This window comes from Rhamphochromis longiceps, linkage group LG7 (assembly GCF_057381845.1).
Source record: "Rhamphochromis longiceps isolate RC_006_pf linkage group LG7, R_longiceps_female_GT1.1, whole genome shotgun sequence".
Taxonomy (NCBI): Eukaryota; Metazoa; Chordata; class Actinopteri; order Cichliformes; family Cichlidae; genus Rhamphochromis; species Rhamphochromis longiceps.
This window is the reverse complement of record NC_140563.1, coordinates 38,227,335-38,242,211: the sequence shown is the minus strand read 5'-3', so window position 1 is coordinate 38,242,211 and position 14,877 is coordinate 38,227,335. Positions and strand designations below refer to the sequence as shown.

Genomic DNA, 14,877 nt, shown 5'->3' with positions numbered 1-14,877 from the left:
TCTATTCACCCTGCTCACTCCCCCCCACCCCCAACTGCAGCATCCAATACACACTCAACACAAGGCTCCAGCCTGTCTCTCTCAACCACCCAGGTTAGGAGGGAACTGAGGAGGATTAATGGCAAGAAGGCAGCGGGTCCAGATGGCATCAGCTCGAGGGTCGTCAGGTCCTGCGCGGACCAACTGTGTGGGGTGATGGAGCACCTCTTCAACCTGAGCCTGAGGTTGGGAAGAGTCCCACAGCTCTGGAAAACCTCCTGTGTTGTACCAGTGCCAAAGACTTCACGCCCCAAGGACCTCAACAGCTACAGGCCGGTGGCTCTGACATCCCACCTGATGAAGACCCTGGAGCGGTTGGTCCTGGCTCAGCTTCGGCGCCTAATAAGCTCATCACTGGACCCACTTCAGTTTGCCTACCAGCCTGGCATTGGAGCGGATGATGCTGTCATTCACCTCCTACATCGTTCCCTCGCTCACCTGGAGACCGCTGGAAGCACTGTGAGAATCATGTTCTTTGATTTCTCCAGTGCCTTCAACACTATTCTTCCCTCGGTTCTAAAGGACAAGCTGGTGAACTCTGGAGTGGACCATCACCTCACTACCTGGATCCTGGACTACCTCACCGACCGACCACAGTATGTGAGGACTCAGGGCTGTGTGTCGGACAGGGTCGTCTGCAGTACGGGGGCCCCACAGGGAACGGTTCTGGCTCCGTTCCTCTTCACCATCTACACTGCAGACTTCTCCCACAATTCCACCCAGTGCTTCCTGCAGAAGTTCTCTGATGACTCTGCAATAGTCGGCCTCATCACTGATGGGGACGACAAGGAGTACAGAGGACTGACTCAAGACTTTGTGGACTGGTGCCAGCTGAACTACCTCCAGATCAACGCCAGTAAAACCAAGGAACTGGTGGTAGACTTCCGCAGGCACAAGCATTCTCCACTGCAACCACTGAACATCCAAGGTATGGACATTGAGGCTGTGGACAGCTACAGGTACCTTGGTGTTCATCTGAACAATAGACTGGACTGGACTCATAACTCAGACGCCCTCTACAGGAAAGGGCAGAGCAGGCTGTACCTGCTGCGGAGACTCAGGTCGTTTGGAGTGGAGGGCCCACTCCTGAAGACCTTCTATGACTCTGTTGTGGCTTCTGCTATCTTTTATGGCGTGGTCTGCTGGGGCGGCAGCATCTCTGCTGGGGACAGGAAGAGACTGAACAGGGTGATCCGAAGGGCCAGCTCTGTTCTAGGATGCCCTCTGGACCCAGTGGAGGTGGTGAGTGACAGGAGAATGGTGGCTAAGCTGTCATCCCTGATGGACAACATCTCCCACCCCATGCAGCAGACTGTGACAGCACTGAGCAGCTCCTTCAGTGGGAGACTGCGGCACCCACGGTGTGGGACGGAGAGATTTCGCAGGTCTTTCCTCCCCACTGCTGTCAGACTCCATAATAAAGACTTTAACTGATCAAGCACACACATCCATACATATGCAATAATACTAAGTGCAATAATCCTTTCTGTCATCGTTGTATTTTTACTCAGTTGTATATAGTATTTGTATTTGTATTCTATTTTTATCTTATTGTATATTTATTTTATTTTATTCTACTGTATATAGTATTTTATTTTATTCTATTCTGTACAGTTGTGTACTGTATTTATTCTTATTGTATTCTAATTTTTGCCTCATAACTTTTGCACTGTCCACTCCTGCTGTGACAAAACAAATTTCCCACGTGTGGGACTAATAAAGGTTATCTTATCTTATCTTATCTTAAAATGGTCACCTGACAGCTGGTAGTCACGTGGGGTCCGGAGCTTATTTTGCTTCCTGCAACTGGTCTGTCGGATCTTTTTTCCTATATCCGTTGTGTTTTTTCCTATTTCTGTTGTTGTTTTTCTTATTTCCGTTGTGTTTTGTGTGCTTTTGCAGCGTTTTTCTTATTGCTGGTGTTTTCTGAAGTTGCAGTCCATTTGGCCTCTCAGGGCCACCATAGTTTTAGCTGTTTTGTGGTTGTAGAGATTTTTTGAGGTTTAACCTGAGATTCTGGCGTTTCGGGCAAAATAAATGTATATTTAAAAATCGATTCTGGATTTTAATGAATCGATATCACGTTATCCAAGCCAGAATCTATTTTACTCAATACATTGATAATCAAAACCCACCCCTAGTACCGGTAATACCTATCTGAAAGATGGGTGGAAACAAGCTTTGCTGATTATGAAATTATGCATTTTCTAAACTGCAATCTTGTGTGCATCAAATGAACCTTGGTTATACAGTACTGTGCAAGTCTTGAGGCTTTATAGTTTTCTTAGAAAAAGGGAAATAGGTGGAATAGATTATTAAAATCTGCAAACACAAATGCAAATATAATAGATATAGCAAAAGCAGAGTTTGTACTGTTCTAGCAAGCTTGAAAGTCAGTCTTTGATCTGACCACTTTTATTCTTCAATACACCGCCTGAACTCTCTTCGGGAAACTTTCTCTTAATTACCTTTTGTTTTGTTTTCTGTCAAGATGAACCCACACTGCTCGAAGAATTTTCCTGAAGGAAAATGCAGCGTTTTCAAGACGCTCTGGAAAATGCATACATTCGAAGACGGTGCTTATGCGTCACAGTGTGGACAGCGAAAACAGAGACTTTTGAAAACAATGACGCATGTTAGTCATGATGCAGTCATGTGACCAATTTAACAAAGATAGCAGAGGGCATTATACAGCAGTTGTTTTGTTTGCTCTCAATTTTGACAGCCCTATTAAAGATCAATATCAGTTTGTACATGCTTCAGATAGCTTTTCTTCAAATTCTTTAATTCTCACTCACTTTTGCAACTTTGTACTTTTGTGTTACTCGCAGCAACAACTCCACCTCATTGTTAGCCCATTTAAAAAACTTGGTGCATTTACCAGAAAGTAAATAAACGGCAGACAGAAATGAGGCAGGCCGAATCTTCTTGCGTTTCACTCATGCGCAGTACTGGAACGTAAGCGTTTTCGGCCGTTTCAATGTGGATGCACAACTCTGCGAAAATGACTGAAAACGCTAGTGTGGACGCAGAGCGTTTTCAGACAAAAATGCCGTTTTCACATCTATCAGGGCTAGTGTGGACGTAGCCTTAAGGGATGATTTTGACTGAGTCATAGGTCAGTGTTAAGTAGCTTAACAACCAATAAAAACATTCCTCTCAAAATGATCAGGTACAAGGACTAGACTGAAAATGAGTGACAATGCAACCATTCTCCAAAGAAAATCTTGGAAAGACCTTCAGAAAGTCAAGAGAGTGCTCAAGACCACTTTAAAAAATCTCCTTGGAAAAAAATATGAAAATTTGGGGCATGGCTCAAGACTTTTTTCACAGTACTGTATTTCATTTCCTTCTTTGGTAATAGTAATATGAACAATTAACTGGCTCATAGAGTCATAGTTATGTACATCAATGTACTTCTTTCGTTAAAAATGTCCCTTTAATTTGGCATACCCAAGCCTTTTGACCCATGAGCCCTGCAAACGTTTATCTGCGTGAAAAAAGCTCAAAAAGCTTATTTTCAATAACAAAAAATCATATTTTGGAAAACATTTATCCTGCACAAATAGTACAACATACCAATCCAGGGGTAAATATACCAGATGTTATCAATTATCAGTACTTGTAGAAGAATGTTATGGTAAAAGTATGACAACCTACATACAACCCACAAGTATTTGCTGATATTATAGTGCCTGAGCATTATAACAGACTGGGTCGTTTCTGCTGACTAATATTTTAAACAATCAATGGACTTGAACAAAGATCCAGTAATTACCCAGTAAACAAAACCAAACGTTTCACTAATATTCTAATCCTAACTCAGATATTTACAAAAAAACAAAAACATGATTACTTAACAGAAGCAACCATTAACACATCTACAGAAATCTGAACACAAGGTCCCCGAGTGTGAGAACGATTATCCTTTTTTGCATATGTTGGTTCTTTGTTCTAAGAGTCTACGTGACCCTGTGTAGTATGAACAGCTGACAGACAAGGTTCCATACCTGATATATAAACAGGCCTGAACATAAGTGGGAGCTACTCTGGGATTAAACTTCAAGATGAATGCCCTCCAGACTGCATTTTTCTTTGCTCTAGGCCTCTGTATTGGTGAGTACAGCATGTCTGTTGCTGTTAAACTATACATATCATAAATAGAAACACATCCCATTAGGGTATAAATCATAGTTCTATCCTGTGCTTGTGCTTCAGCCCAGTCCTTAGACTACAAGGCACTCAACCAGTTCAGAAATATGATCCTGTGTGTAATGCCTGATAGCTGGCCTGCTCTTGGCTATGCTGATTATGGCTGTTATTGTGGAATGGGGGGGCTCTGGCACACCTGTGGATGATCTGGATAGGTAATGGGTTAGCCATTCTACTTAACACATACCCCAAAAGAGTTTTTTTTTCTCAGTAATCACCATTATTCATGTTTTGACTTGTACAGTGGGGCAAAAAAGTATTTAGTCAGCCACCGATTGTGCAAGTTCCCCACTTAAAATGATGACAGAGGTCAGTAATTTGCACCAGAGGTACACTTCAACTGTGAGAGACAGAATGTGAAAAAAAAATCCATGAATTCACATGGTAGGATTTGTAAAGAATTTATTCGTAAATTAGGGTGGAAAATAAGTATTTGGTCACCTCAAACAAGGAAAATCTCTGGCTCTCACAGACCTGTAACGTCGTCTGTAAAAAGCTTTTCTGTCCCCCACTCGTTACCTGTATGAATGGCACCTGTTTGAACTCATCATCTGTATAAAAGACACCTGTCCACAGCCTCAAACAGTCAGACTCCAAACTCCGCCATGGCCAAGACCAAAGAGCTTTCGAAGGACACCAGGAAAAGTATTGTAGACCTGCACCAGACTGGGAAGAGTGAATCTACAATAGGCAAGCAGCTTGGTGTGAAAAAATCAACTGTGGGAGCAATCATCAGAAAATGGAAGACATACAAGACCACTGATAATCTCCCTCGATCTGGGGCTCCACGCAAGATCTCATCCCGTGGGGTCAAAATGATCATGAGAACGGTGAGCAAAGATCCCAGAACCACACGGGGGGACCTGGTGAATGACCTGCAGAGAGCTGGGACCAAAGTAACAAAGGTCACCATCAGTAACACACTACAACGGCAGGGAATCAAATCCCGCAGTGCCAGACGTGTTCCGCTGCTGAAGCCAGTGCATGTCCAGGCCCGTCTGAAGTTTGCCAGAGAGCACATGGATGATACAGCAGAGGATTGGGAGAATGTCATGTGGTCAGATGGAACCAAAGTAGAACTTTTTGGTATAAACTCAACTCGTCGTGTTTGGAGGAAGAAGAATACTGAGTTGCATCCCAAGAACACCATACCTACTGTGAAGCATGGGGGTGGAAACATGCTATGGGGCTGTTTTTCTGCCAGGAGGACAGGACGACTGATCCGTGTTAAGGACAGAATGAATGGGGCCATGTATCATGAGATTTTGAGCCAAAACCTCCTTCCATCAGTGAGAACTTTGAAGATGAAACGAGGCTGGGTCTTCCAACATGACAATGATCCAAAACACACCGCCCGGGCAACAAAGGAGTGGCTCCGTAAGAAGCATTTGAAAGTCCTGGAGTGGCCTAGCCAGTCTCCAGACCTCAACCCCATAGAAAATCTGTGGCGGGAGTTGAAAGTCCGTGTTGCTCGGCGACAGCCCCAAAACATCACTGCTCTCGAGAAGATCTGCATGGAGGAATGGGCCAAAATACCAGCTACTGTGTGTGCAAACCTGGTAAAGACCTATAGTAAACGTTTGACCTCTGTTATTGCCAACAAAGGTTATGTTACAAAGTATTGAGTTGTATTTTTGTTATTGACCAAATACTTATTTTCCACCCTAATTTACGAATAAATTCTTTACAAATCCTACCATGTGGATTCATGGATTTTTTTTTCACATTCTGTCTCTCACAGTTGAAGTGTACCTCTGGTGCAAATTACTGACCTCTGTCATCATTTTAAGTGGGGGAACTTGCACAATCGGTGGCTGACTAAATACTTTTTTGCCCCACTGTAGGTGCTGCCAGGTGCATGACCAGTGTTACACTGATGCTTTGCAGCACCCTGAATGCTGGCCCATCCTGGACAATCCTTACACTGAGTTCTATGACTATAATTGTGATGACCAAAATAAAAAGATCACCTGTGGCAGTGAGTACTCAAAAAAGCCGATTGGCATTTAACTTTATAGTAGCACTTGTTGGCCTTCTGGTTATTGCAAAGTGAATTTTGAGCTCTTTATTTTCTCTTCTTCAGACAATAACAATGAATGTGAGATGTTCATCTGTGAGTGTGACAGAAAGGCTGCTGAATGTTTTGCAAGGTCTTCTTGGAATCCTGATCATGAGCACCTTCCCAGTGACCAGTGTCAATAAAACCTCTCCAAACAACTATATTGAACCAAGAATTCAATCTTTCAGATATGTTTATCCTTTTAAAAGTGATGTAACGCTCTTTCAGTGTAGAAATATTGTGATGGTTAACATGGGTAATGTGATTTTGTATGGAGCAGCCTATAACCATCCATAGCTTCCTACATTCACTAAATTGCTTATCTTGGATTGTAGTTGTGATCCTGCATTGTTTCCTCTGTTATATGACATTTGCCAAAGTACAATCTTTAAAGATTATTGCCAGTAGAGGGCACTCTGCTCTACTTGTTTCCTTTTGTGGCCAACAAGAAAACATTGAAAGGATATTATTGACATGGATTAATTTGATGTTTGGTCTGTGTTGGCTGGATTCAGTATAATATCTGTAACAGTCTCATTTTGTAACACCAAACTTAAACTAATAAAAACTGAACAGTGAAGTGAAGTAGATCTCAAAAACCAACACCTCTCAACAAATATAAAGATCATTTGGAGAATGGTTGATGTCAATTGTTTCACATAAAAATTCATTGACATCTATCATTCTTGAAAGGCTTACAAAACCATTTCTAAGGCTTTGAGACTCCAGTGAACCACGATGAGAGGTTCTAATAGAAAAATTGGTTTAATGACCTGTAACATGTAAGTCAGCCAAATTTGCATTAAAACAAATCACACAAATTGGCAAAGGAAGCTTTTTCATAGCACTGCTTTCACAGCGTTTTTATTTATTTAAAAATAACATACTTTGCATCAAGCACTATAATGTAGCATTTGCAACATATACAAATACACATGATATACAAAATATACAAATAATTCTACTAAGACTTGCATCTAGTCGTTTTGTGTACTATTATGTCTGTGAAGGTTCTCTGGATGACTACCCAGGTCATCGTAGTCAAAGGAGCTTGCAAAGAAAAGCGTCTGGACTTCTTTAAGTTGTTTAAAGACGTTTCACCTCTCATCCGAGAAGCTTCTTCAGTTTTAAGGTCAAATGGTGGAGAGACCCAGATTTAAACCTAGTGGGAGTATCCCTCCACAGAGGGACAAAAGGACCCCCTGATGATCCTCTAATCGCCTGAGCCAAGGTGTGAAACTGGGTGTGGGTCCCAATCAGCCAGGGTTTCGGGTTTTATTCCCTCTAAGCCTGAAGGGAAAAAGAAGGAACACATGCATGTAAAAGAAGCACTCAAAACGTGCGGCTATCCTAAATGGGCGTTCTTAAAGTCAGCAAAGAGGCACAGAAAAGAAGATCAGACACCAGCGAGGGAGGATAAGAAGGACAGACGCAACAACATTGTCATCCCCTATGTAGTCGGTGTATCAGAAAAACTCAGGAGAGTTTTCTCCAAGCACGACATCCCAGTGTATTTCAGACCCAGCAACACGCTCAGACAAAAACTCGTTCACCCGAAAGACAAAACTCCAAAACACAGACTTATCAATGTGGTGTATGCTGTACAGTGCAGCGAGGAATGCCCAGACCTCTACATTGGAGAGACCAAACAGCCACTTCACAAGCGCATCGCACAACACAGAAGAGCCACCTCCACAGGACAAGACTCAGCAGTCCATCTGCATCTAAAGGACAAAGGTCACTCTTTCGAGGATGCCAATGTTCACATTTTGGACAGAGAGGACAGATGGTTTGAAAGAGGAGTGAAAGAAGCATCTATGTCCACTGTGAGCGACCATCTTTGAACAGAGGCGGTGGTTTACAACACCAACTCTCTGCCATCTATAATCCAGTTTTGAGTTCCCTCCCCAGACGCCTTAACGCCCACACCCTGGGCCATCTGATCTCAGGAATTCGCATGATAAGGTGGGGCCAGGTTTCACAATGAGCTCACCCAAAACCCTGGCTGATTGGGACCCACACCCAGTTTCACACCTTGGCTCAGGCGATTAGAGGATCATCGGGGGTCTTTTGTCCCTCTGCAGATGGATATTCCCACTGGGTTTAAATCTGGGACTCTCCACCATTTGACCTTAGAACTGAAGAAGCTTCTCGGATGAGAGGTGAAACGTCTTCAAGCAACTTAAAGAAGTCCAGACGCTTTTCTTTGCAAGCTCCTTTGACTGTGTACTATTATCATCAACTATATCAACTATAATCATTTAATCTTGAAAGAAAAAAAAAAGTTTGCCTTTCATTGTTGCAACTCTTTGGGTGACCCATTTTTCTGGATTGACTGAATGTGACTGTTATAGACCAATGACTGTAGAAAACATGGACAACGCGACCGCACCTCCTCCCACAATGGTAGGACCCCAGTCTGACCACAGTTCCATCCAATAACATGTAGGAGGCGGGGTTTATGACCTGTACTGCAGCCAGACACCAGGGGGCAATAGAGACGTTTTGGCTTAATTTTTGGGGAGCTGTCGCGTCGTCCATGTTTTCTACAGTCATTGGAGACGTGCACATAACTTGAACTAATCACAGACACTATTTCCTATGTTTTATGTGCTGAGTATGTGTTTAATGTTTTTATTAACACCATTGATCCAAGTACTCACGTTGTTTTTTTTCCATCCTGGAAGATAAAGAAAGAAGGTAGTTTGATATAAACATTAAATACATTTAAATTATTCCAAATAGATCATTCACTTGTTGTTGTTCCTATCGTAGACAGTTTTAGTTAATTGTAAGTTTATAGAAAAAGCATAAATCATGTCACTACAGTCTACTTGCTTTTAGCAAGCCACTTCTGTTAGCTACCTAAAGCTCACTCTTTGTGATCACAGCTGTGGCTGCAGCCCACTGGATCAGTCTGCAGGCTATTGTTCAGACAACATGAGCTTTAGCACTGTAATCACCAGCAGCTGGTAGCTGGCTTCTGGCCACCACCCAGCTGTGCCTGCTGCTCTCTAAAAGATAAAATGAGAGAGGAAAAAAAGATATCGACCAGTGAAAAGTCTTTCTCAGACGTAATGCCTTGTGTGGATGTCTGCATACTGTCTTTTAATATTTATGTAGTAGTTGCCATTATCATGGTTCCTAAACAAATGACTATAGTGTTGATGGCTATGCCTTACTTTGACTTGTCTGAATTGATGAACGGGAAACCTTAACGTCCACACTGTTTCAATTTGGGGCTTCAGTATCTTGCCCAAGGACTGTACCCCAGGTCTCCAGAGATTAGATTGTGAATACTGTGCACTATAGAATGCAATGGGTCCTCAAAACAAAATGACAAATGAGGGTGTTTATCAGCAGCTTGCAAAATGACCAACATCCCAGTCCCACTGGCAGGAGGTTGTCATTTGTCACTGCGGTTTTCATGTGGCAAAAAATACAAAATATAACATGCATCATCAATGTGGGTAATTAATTGACAGTTCCAAAAAGGTTTGTTGTTTTTTCTGGGAGCTGTCCTGTGTGAAATGAAAGAGTAGGACAAAGAAACCAGCCCAAAGATTAGAATAAATAGAACAAAAGCAACAATAGCATCCTCCGTGTGGTTTTAATATCTAATAATGACTCCACCTTTGTATGTACTGTAAACACAAACTCATGCATTATCCAAAGTACATGCTGTCCCTTATGCTGCCATGGTTACATGGTGTTTGCCACTCCAGTCATGTGCATGACAAGATGTAACAGTTCCCAGGGTGTTACTCAACCATTTAGAGCAGGGTGTGTTTGAACACAACGTCCCATTCAAAGCTTGTCTGTCACCTCGCCCAGAAGATCTGTTTTGTTTTGTTAATTTATTCTTTCTGGTATGTATGACGCACAAGAGGGAAACACACACCAGAGCCAGAACTGAGGCCAGAGAAATAATGTCTGTGTGAATATATAAGTCCATTCATTGTGTTAGCTCATCAAAAAAGATTTTTGGAATAATTACCTTTATTTGCTGATATATGTTTTTTCTCTTAAGCAAATATAAGTCTCATGTTTTTTGCTTTTTCCCCAGTGATGTTATGTCACACTACAACATGCGGCTATGCAATATTGCACAGTTTACCTTGCCAAGGAGATGGACAAAAAGACAAATTATATTTTAAGACAGTTTTAATCAGAATATCAAGTCAAACAAGTTTAAACATTTCAAAAGGGAAGTTAAGCTTAGGAGGTGGAGGTGCATTACGTTTGAATTGTTTCAAGGGTATATTACAGATCAACCAGCACTGTCCACTGAAAACCTCCACAAGGTTTAAGTATCCGTGACTCTCCATCATTTAGTTTCAGAATTGAAAAAGTCTCTTGATGAAAATGTCTTCTCGAAACTTAAAGAAGTCCAGTCGCTTTCTTTGCAAGCTTCATAGACTACCATGTCCTGGATGACTGAGAATCCTCGCAGACATATACAGCACGCTAGATTTCATAAGCATGTACCCCTCCCCAAAGCCACTGTTTCTTAAATATTTTAAGTTAAAATAATATTTCTTAAGTCTGTGAAGAGGGTATTGGGTGATTTCAATTTGGACGCGCTTTCCAATCTTCCCTGAGTCTTTTGAATATACTGTAGATCAGTGCAGTTCTGCACACTGATGGACTTGTGTAAAGGCCACGACAGTGACCTATGCTTTGAAAGTGTGGGGTAAGAACGATTAGTGTTGTCTTGGTTCACATTTGATCTTTCTTTTTCCATCCACACTCTGTAATTTTGTCCCCCGTTGTTGTCCCAGTGTGGTGTAGCACAAGGCCCTGGTCTGAATGACACACAAAACTCAGTTCGCTCCCTTGGATCCCTGTTGTGAGTTAAGCTTAAGTTGAAGCCAAAAACATCCACATCAGACCCCCCACAGCGATGTTGCCACAAGAATGTGCAAGGAATGTCACGATGGCTGCGCCAGGAGTCAAAGGTCACCCTTATGCACACATCCTTTTCAGTAGCGGCATGGGCAACAAACACTTTACCACTTAAGACGTACTCAGAAATGTTGCAGCTTTCCAGCTGTATTTTCATATCTTGCAAACGTGCAAGAAAGGCTTTCTGGTCCTGGGCTGGCTGAGGGAAACCCAGCCGCAACTTGTAGGGATTCAGTTTATCAGAGGTTGACTGCTGGCCTTCCAGTTTGGCTGGAGAGGGTCTCATCGCCAGGGTAGAAGTGGGAGACAAAGGTTCAGGAATAAACATACGCACAGCAGTAAGTGCAAATCCTTTGGCATCTGCAAACACAACTTGCTTCTTGATTTCTCTGCTGATGTGCTTGCGTAAACAGCTCTGAGTATTTTCTGGTGCTGAGTGAGGGGAGCGCAACAATTGTGATGGTAAAGATGAAGTGGAAGGCAAGGATGGATGTGATAATGGATAAGGGGTCTTCACTGGATAGTGTGTATGCTTACAAGGAGGCTTTGTGGATTTCAGGTGCGACATGGAAAACAGTTCATAAAGTTGTTGCTCCTGCCTGAGGCTCAGACACTTAGCCATTTCAACTGGATTCACAGTGTACTGGGGATGACTAAAGGCATGAAGAACTCTAAGAAAAAAAAGATCATCGGTTTAAAATCAGATCTATTTTTATATAGATAAATGAAATTATAGATATAATTTATCCTATATTTCAACATAAAAAATATTTTGTGAATTCTGATGTTAATACAGTTACCACATGGTTAAATATATAACAGTAACTTACCTTGTACAGCTCATTTTCAGTCTGTAAATGTGACAATGGAAGTCTTTTGTCTTTTCTTGAAAGCTGCAGTAAACTCAGGCAATCTATAAATGCAAAAGAGGAAATATAAGAAATAAAACATCTTAGTAAACCCAACAGTCAATGAATTAACTATAAACATGACGTGACAAATAAATGAATAGAATACAAGGTGATTCAAATTTTTAAGTGCAAAATGTACTTACAGGTTATAACAGTAACCATATGCTTAATCAAATCCGCCACTGAGAAAGAGCAAAAGAGCACCTCAGTTGCAGTCTGTTAGTGCTGTCTCTGGAGCTTCCCTGACAAGTTTGAGAATAAGGCAGCACTGTCTATGACACCATGCCTACATGTGGGTATAGTTTAGCCAATGAAATCAAGCTGCTTTCTTTATATCCTGCCCCTTAAGAACTGATATGTGAAAGGCGGTCTCAAAGTTTTCCTTTTATGGAGTTCTGGCCAAACTAAGTGTGTTTAATGGTGAAGGTGAACCAGAGTATGATTTCAGCTCCATCAATACAAATGTAACCTTTTAAATGATCTCTCCTTTTACAGTTCAGATTTAAAAATTATAGCAGACACACGAAAGGCACTCATTTCTGAGATTATGGACAAGATGTATTGCTAACAGAAACCGTAATGTAAAGATAAAAAAGAAGTGGCCCAATATTCCAACATGCTTTCTTTCTTGGTGAGAAGATCAACGATACTGGTAGAGAAGCTGCTGTGCTTAGCTTAGCACCCTCAGTAAATGGTAAAGCAGCTACTCTGCTCTTTTGGTACAGACTGTAACATGGTCAAATGCTAATGTCAAAGCTTTGAAAAACAAGTTTAGACTGAAACAAGTTTGGGAGTAACTGCAGTGCTGCCTTAGACAACTATTATGGAACATTTCACTAGTTAATTAACTTCAAGTTCAGACAAATCAAATACCATGAAGTGAAAGTTTTGGTTCCGATAATTAGAGTACACCGAGTTCTGGGATTGGCATTTGCGAGCAATTGTCTTTTCATTTGTTTTTTTTTTAACAGACTTGGCTAGCTATGTATAATTTTCCTTTTATGACCTCACTGTAAATTGGCAAGCTACAACCAAAAAAAACCCCCAAAACCTGTCTTGATGTACAAGGTAGGTTACATGACACAATGTTCTCTATGTAGCATGTTTTGACTTGCAGAAAGAGACAGCCAAGAGACAGCCAGTCTCTGCAGAGTGAACAATTGAGTCATGGGGAAAGAATGTTCCCAAAGAGCTGCCATACTCCTCGTGCAGACTTTCACAAGTGACGTGAGGTCATGCAAAAGCAAAAGGCAACAGAATCTGTGTTTAGTGGCAGTTTGTTGGTTGATCTATCTTCTGGCATAAAAGCTATTTCACATCTGCACTGAATCCCTGAATTTTTACCGGATATTGTTGGAGGTAACAGAGCAAATAAGTGTCTACAACAAAATGCTTTATTTAGAATGCATAAATACACTATCTGATATTAATAAATGTGTTATTAATCCTTAATTAATGTTTCAGAGTGCAAGAGTGTATCTTTTTTTTAGGTTTTATAATACTCACTTTTGTATCAGATAAAATCATGCCCTATTTCACCCAAGATATTAACATGACAGCTATAATGACTTAAATATATTTTTATTATGATGTACATGCAAGAATATTGTAGAAGTCCTCATTTCTGTATCATAACCCCCCCCCCCCCTCAAAACTCATGTAAATAGAGCACATTTGACTGCATGTCATACTTTAATGATACTTTCACTTTAACAATACCTTTATACAGCACTTTATTTTATACATTTCAAGCACTTCGTCTATCTCACATCCATAGTCAGTTTGGAACCGCCAAATAAAAATTAAACATGTTCAAAATCCACAGCGGGCGGGTTTCATACAGATACAACCAAACTGTTCATTTCTGGGAGATAGAATACTTGAGGGGTGTGTGCTGCAGGTATTTTCAGACAATATCTCAACAGTCAGTGAGTGACACATGCTACACAAAAAATGACCCCAATTATCTAACTAAATATCTAACCAACTCTCAGTTAGTAATAGATTGTCTGGAATGATAGCATATAAAAGGTCTGTTCTAACTTGCCAGATCAAAAATGGCAGTACTCCAAATAATCTTTTTTTTTGTTTGTGTTTCTTTTTGGGGGCATATTCTAAAAAAATGTGTTCCAGCGCAGTTCCAGGCATAGCTAGAGTTTATAAAAATGTAAAAGCCTTCTTAAAAAGCATAAAAGACGCTAGATGTTGGTGGAAGGGAAAAACCGACTATTATGAGGTTTATGCTAAGTAACCTCATATTATAAAGCCTGCTGTGGATTATCACACAACCAAAAGAGTCCTAACATTTAGAACATTCATATGAGTTCATTGAATGTTTTGTGATTATGATTTAAGACGTAAATAATAATAACAATAATAAAGATTGTATATGTGCTGAGTTGTAAACACTGTGGTGTTTACAACTAAGAATATTCTAGAAGAGTATTATAAAACCTAAAAAAAGATACACTCTTGCACTCTGTGGTGTTTACAACTATTTGCATTTTTTTTAAATAAGGCCCCTATATATCCACATACCTATTCTTACTAGGTTCTAGGTTCTAGGTTCTTTATTATTTGTCACATGCATAGTTATACAAGTATAACACACAGTGAAATGTAGCCTGACACGCTCCTCGACATGTGCAAAAATTGGGGGGGGGGGGTGTAGAGGAAGAACATTATATTTATATATATATATATATATATATATATATATATATATATATATATATATATATATACACATAC

The 14,877-nt window shown here is 40.8% G+C and overlaps 1 protein-coding gene and 1 pseudogene across 1 annotated transcript; one reads left to right on the top strand and one right to left on the bottom strand.

Moving 5' to 3' along the window:
• Positions 1–4,106: 4,106 nt before the first annotated feature.
• LOC146665805 (phospholipase A2-like) lies at positions 4,107–6,453 on the top strand (annotated as a pseudogene).
• A 4,022-nt stretch (positions 6,454–10,475) lies between these two features.
• Positions 10,476–12,437, bottom strand: ppp1r3c2a (protein phosphatase 1 regulatory subunit 3C2, duplicate a). The gene is made up of 3 exons (XM_085411218.1): positions 12,270–12,437; positions 12,046–12,128; positions 10,476–11,886 (listed from the first exon to the last, which is right to left on the bottom strand). Exons 2-3 carry the CDS (start codon positions 12,057–12,059, stop codon positions 10,830–10,832), a joined length of 1,071 nt encoding a protein of 356 aa, XP_085267344.1. The 5' UTR covers positions 12,060–12,128; positions 12,270–12,437; the 3' UTR covers positions 10,476–10,829.
• Between the last annotated feature and the right edge of the window lie 2,440 nt (positions 12,438–14,877).